Source organism: Teleopsis dalmanni, chromosome 1 (genome assembly GCF_002237135.1).
Source record: "Teleopsis dalmanni isolate 2A chromosome 1, ASM223713v2, whole genome shotgun sequence".
Taxonomy (NCBI): Eukaryota; Metazoa; Arthropoda; class Insecta; order Diptera; family Diopsidae; genus Teleopsis; species Teleopsis dalmanni.
The window spans coordinates 90,705,302-90,711,627 of NC_051846.1; the positions used below are offsets into that span (position 1 = coordinate 90,705,302).

At 30.7% G+C, this 6,326-nt stretch overlaps 1 protein-coding gene across 1 annotated transcript in view; it reads right to left on the reverse strand.

The window, feature by feature from the left end:
- Window positions 1-5,969, reverse strand: part of LOC119687121 (probable G-protein coupled receptor Mth-like 14) — a 10,877-nt gene extending 4,908 nt beyond the window's left edge. Inside the window, exon 1 of the mRNA XM_038101323.1 lies at window positions 5,627-5,969. Within this exon, the coding sequence (XP_037957251.1) occupies window positions 5,627-5,969 (343 nt within the window). The remainder of the gene's footprint in view (window positions 1-5,626) is intronic.
- Window positions 5,970-6,326: the final 357 nt, after the last annotated feature.

Below are 6,326 nucleotides of genomic sequence, written 5' to 3' on the forward strand. Positions count from 1 at the left end.
ATTGAACTTGTTCATTGCGATTACAAATTTAAAGCAAAAATAAATATAATTTAATTGGTTAAATAATCTAATTGTATCGCTATTTTTTGCATTTGTCTAGAACATTGTTTAACGTATACAAATTGTTTTATTTGATTGTTTTCAGTTTATTGACATGTATGAAAGGTTCTCATCGAATGACTATAAAAAAATTAATAGAGTTTTTAAAACGTGCCCAATAAAAAATGTTTGAGTTTTGATGAAAATTTTAATTTGTATTAAAAATTTAAGCGTTCAATTCCATCAAGAATATGACATTCTTGCACATATGTACATAGCATAATATAATTTTTTTTAAACAAAAAATCTCAAGAAAATGTAAAATATTTATTCTAATTTAAGGTATCAGATTATAATTAAGAACAATATCCAATGCCTTGTTTAAAATATGTGTGTTATTTCCGAATTCTACCGAAGAGCTCACTTTAACATCACGGACGATGTCGTTAGGTAAGATTTTGTTGTTCTTATCTCGTTGGTGTACAAAATGTATTCGGTCCCTAAAACAATCTATTTCGCCCTATTTTTTACAGTTGATTCAAACCATTGTTTAGTTATAAGGTTTGGAGACACTTCTTTAGATAAAAGTTATACGTACATACACCAACAACAGCTATGCAGTAAAGAATTCGTGGTTGGATTCGTTGTCTAACAAAATAGAAATCGATCTCTTATGGATAGTTTTGGGTATTTTCGATTAGATTTATTAATTTAATAATCAAATATTTCTTTCATTATAAAATGAAATCGGTAAGTTACACATTAATAAAACCTGCGATTGACCAACAGTTCCAAATCAGAACCTATTAACTGTTTTTTCCTTAATCTATAATAAGCATTGATATATATAGCTGCTTATTAGAAATGCTTATTTTATTTTATATTTCTTCCATTGTAAAATGATATCGGTAAGTTACACATTAATAAAACCTGCGATTGACCAACAGTTCCAAATCAAAATTTATTAACTGTTTTTTCCTTAATCTCTAATATGTTAAGCATTGATATATATATGTAGCTGCGAGGTATATGCATAAGATTTTTTTGGTGAAGAAGACATATGATTTTTAAGAGAAATTAATTTATTTTAATTCAAAATATTATCCATCGGCTTCTATACATTTCGCTCATCTTTTAGGTTATTTCTGACTACTATTCTTGTTTTTTGCGGGAGACCATTTGTCTAGTCATTTTCTAACTTCCGCGATATTGCTAAAGTACTGTTCTCCGAACGTGTGATGCAAAGAGATGAAGGTCAGGTGACACCAGGCCTGAAAAATATGGCAAAAGGATGCCCCATCAAAGTGATTTCAAGGATTCTTTGGATGATTTTGCTGTGTGAAACGGCACAAAATTGCGTTTCTGGCCTTTCCGAGGCCATTATACATTAATCACTTGTTGGCGATAGGTTAGATTAGGTTAGGTTACTGTGGTCGTCCGAAGACTCACTTAGACCATGAGGTCCATTGTGATACCCTTAAGAATTTGACACAATGGTTATAGGGACAACCATTTGGTACTGGCCACAAACCCATTGACACGAGCTATGGAAATAGAATCTAGCATTCTTAGTAAATTGAAAAAGTGTGACTCTAAGTAGGAGAGTCTATGTCTTGAGAAAGCAGGACACTGTAGCAGAAGGTGTATTGGTGCTGGCGATAGCGTTGTACATTAATGGTTGTGTCGGGCATCAAGAGTTCATAGCACACAATACCGATCTGCTCCTACCAGACACAAAGCCGAAGCGATTGGGCGTTGATCGCTTTAACACGAAGCGAGATGGTGTTGAGTACTGGCTTCATCAGGTTTTCAAAATAAATCTATTTTTGTTGCCCATCACAATTTGATACAAAAAAGATATTCTTTCGTGGCGTTGGAGAAGCATTTTACAAGTGACTTTGCGACTTTTAATTTGCGGTTCATTTAACTTCTCTGGTTTAAATTCATTTACTAAATTTATCGACCCTCCCAATTGCTCGTAAACTTCCAACGATTTTTTCCTGTGACATGTTTAATTCTTTTGCCAATTGCTGTTGAGTTTGAGTTGGATTATCATTCAATATCATAGTGCATTGCCCATCTTCACATTTTTGGGTTTAACAAAATGCTCACGCTCTTTCATATAGAAATTACTATTTTTAAATTGTCGAAACCATGTCTCAAATATTGTAATCAATGAAACGTGCAATTGTTCTTTTACAGGTATAATATAAGATATCGATCATTCTAAATATTAAACAAAGACGCTAGTTTTTGGAGGACGCAACTTGTAGGTGTTTATAGTTTAATGTATCAGTGGAACACAACGAAACATATGTCAAATTAACACGCTGTGTGCATTTCACAAGCGCCATGGTTAAGTTAAAACTTATGCATACCTCTGGTACACATAGGTGCATATATGTCTTCATGGTTTTGTTTGCTATGTTTATAGGTAATTGATAATATTCATTGTATTTTAAATGCCATAACAACTTGAATTTTACTTATCAATATAGTTTCTTTTAAAAGTACTGATTCATTAAGAGAATTTAAGAGAACCTTTTATTGTTTATCGGATGATTTGTCTATGGTTTCAAAATAGGCAATAGTTCCGGCAATCACTTCTAAATTGCTGCTTTACACGTTATATGAAAGTCTGTGATCGTGGGGTAATATCGTGGGGAGTCAGATTTGAAACTACGGTGGATGGGAAAACAATTCAAATTGTGATTTGTTCAGTTTTGTTATTGTAATGATTTGGCGATTGGATTCTTCCAATGTATAAATTTTATCACATACTTAATATAATATCGATCTTCATTTTTCAAAGTATTCGATAAAAAAATATCGTGTGTACCACAAAATTCGGAGGATAAGTCATAACCAAATAACATTTGCATTTTGGTCACTTTGGGCAATTGTAGCCGGTTGTTATTCATTCTGCTGACTGCCGATTCGGCTCTGGGGTAGTGATGGATCTATGTTGCGTCTTTTGTTCCATATCGCTTGCAAAAAATTTAAACAGCGCTTAAAGTCATCAACATGTGAGCATGCTATATGGTAAAAATTTTGAGCACTTCTTTATCAACAAATGTAGTTGAAAATTTATTTACACTGGCGTTATCTTTAAAATGTCAGTCATCTTCCTGAACTATACTTTGTGCTCATTCTAAATGGTTTTTTAAGCTTTTTGGATACCTTTTTGGACAAACATCTTATTCGGACGCTCAGTGAATTTAGAAAGATTTATATTAGCTCAACTAAGAGAAGTAATATATTGCATACGCGTCCATTTTTTCCATTGTTTTTTTTAATTAATAATTGTTTGCAATTTGGAGATTAGTAAAATACTATTTAAATTTCACATAAGATATACCACATTAATTTTGTTGACATATATTTAATAAATATTTTCTGGTAAATAGGTCAAATTTGATTTAATTTAAATAAATGAAAATAAGAAAATAATTAATTGTTTAGTTTTATGTGTCCATATATGTTCATTCGATGAAAATAAAGTCATTAATTTTTGAAAATTTTTAATTTAATTTTTTAAATTAATTTGTGATTCTTTAATGATCTTCTATTGAGATATAAATACCCAAAACTTAGCTTAGAAATTCTTGAAGCTTGCTGGTCGGAACCACGCATAGACCTTAAAGATCCGTAGCGATAGTAGATAAAAGTTTTTAAGAGCAGGTTATAACGTCGTACATTACTTAAGATATATGTGTCAGTGCTAAATTTTAAAAGATAGATCACTCTAACGTCATAGACTAAAAGAGCCCTACAAAATTGGTACCCGTAAATAATGTAAATGGAATTTTTGAGAGGCCCTTAGGACTCGGTGCTTTGTTAAAATTAAATTGAAATTAATTTGCAATTTATAATTAAAATTAAGCAAAAATGTACAATTATTATCATTGTATATATTCACAATATGCTGATGACAATTATTTAAGTATATACAATAGTCATAAACTTAAATTTTGTGATACTGTAAAAATATTTCTTTTAACTTTTATGATGTTATAAAATTGTTGAAGTCACAGGTTTATAATTTTTGTTAATCAGTAAAAATTATATATTAAAAAAAAAATTTAAAAAATATCTTTTGGGGCTTACAAATCGATAAGAAATTTTAACTAATTTTTTTTTACTCTACTAAAATTCTGTCGTTTCAAATATGATTTTCACATTAATATGTATCTATATTTGTTTGAGTTTTGAAAGGAAATTATAGTATATATTAGGGCTTAAATAAAAATAAAATATTAAATAAAATAAAAAAAAAATAAAATATTCTTATTTAAGCTGTAATCGTTATTGTTTTATTAAAAAATAAAAAATATTTATGTAATAACAATATTAATCAATTATAATCCAAAAATATATAAAAATAATAATTTATTTATTAGGGATTTTTGTTGTTTTTTAAATTATTATTTAAATAGCCACTGCAGAAATAGATAAGCTTTGATCTTGCCGAATCTTAAGTATCCTTCAAACGAGGCTGTTAATTAAATGCATTCTTCTATGTATAGAAGTAAAGTTAATAGTGATCTCAAAGCTTTGCTTGGCATGTCAGTTGTTATCAAGAATATACTAAACCCTACAGAGAGTCACTAACACATCATGATAATATTCATCATTCGTTTTTCTTTAAATGGTTGCTCGATAGCAACGCCAAAAGTATACAAATACAGACCGCATAACGATATAGCCAGCATTTAATACATATTGAACTGAGTATTAGAAGTACAAAATTACTCTAATAAACTACGTCTTCTATTTATATAGTAGTTGTAAAAAAAATTCATCTCTAGTATTATGAGAAATTAATGAGAATGTAATATACCAATGTACTATACTAATGGGTTTTTATTTTTGAAAAAATTTTTTAAGTAGAAATGTGGCTCAATGTATTTATTTTAACATCTACTGACTTTTTTCTCAATTCTTTATGAGTTGTTCAAACATATACTTAAAGATGAATATTCACCCTGTCATTTTGCACGTATGTAACACTGATTATACTGGTCTCGAGCAAGGTCGCCCAATCGAACTATTCATAAAAAAGCCAGAACTGAAAACTTTACAATGAATTTCATATAAATAATACTACATTTATTTATTGGAATTATTTATTTGGTTCAACATATAAATTAATTTAGTCACATAGGATTTGTAATTTGAAGAGATATCCTTCAAGAAGTTTAACTCAACTTCTTGTATTCTTAATTTATAATGATTAATTGCATTCCATTTAACTTAATAATATTTACAGTCAAACTAAATCTTACGTATACTTATATATTCCTAAACTTAATGCAGATAATATGAAAATTAGAGGAAATGAATCATTTTCCGAACGAAACATTAGGATTGAATGTAGTGATGAGTAGTTTCTGCAGTAATTCATCATTCTATCCACCAAAATAACTGCCACCAGATGCTTGTGCAGTCGCCGTACCTCCACTGCTGCTGGCGTAGGCTGTATCTAGAGGAAGAAACATGTCCAAAACACTGAATTTTTATGAATAATTCAAAAGCAGATAAAAATACACAATGTCCGAATTTTATCACTCAAGTTACAAAAACTCACTTAAACCGTTGCCGTAATAAGGATAACCTCCATAATAAGGATAACCACCACCACAAGAATAGCCACCACTGTAGCACGGATATGAGCTGCCATAACTGGGGTATTGTGGATAGTAGCTGTAGCTGGGCACACCACCATAGCCACCACCACCAAAACTATTTCCATACAGACCACCGTAACCGCCGCCACCATATGCACCTCCATATGTACCACCGTAACCGTACGGATAACCACCTAATCCACCTAACCCGCCGAATACAGTGTATTGGGCTAACACAATTCTAGAGGAAATTGTGGCAACCAGCAAAAGGGTCGACGCAACTAAGAAACGAAGCGCAAACATTTCCGCACGGCAAGAAGCGACTCACAGGTATTTCAATTATGCAATTATTTATTTAGTTAATAGTTTTAAATTTATTTCAGTTTGTTATTCAAACAATTTAGGCGCAGTGCGTGATCACCTGTCAACTAATCCAAAATCCCCCGAACTTTAACGCTTTTATACAGAAACTCTAATCAGTTAAACGATAAACAAATTATTTAATGTTGTTGGCATTGTTGGTTTAATGTTAATGAATAAATTTAATTGCAGAGATCAATGAATCGGTCACTGGGATTTTTTGTTTGCTGATGTGCAGTCTTCCGTCAAAAGTTTATTTCTGTTTCGCTTTTTGTTTTTGGGGTTTCGATCTTCGATATT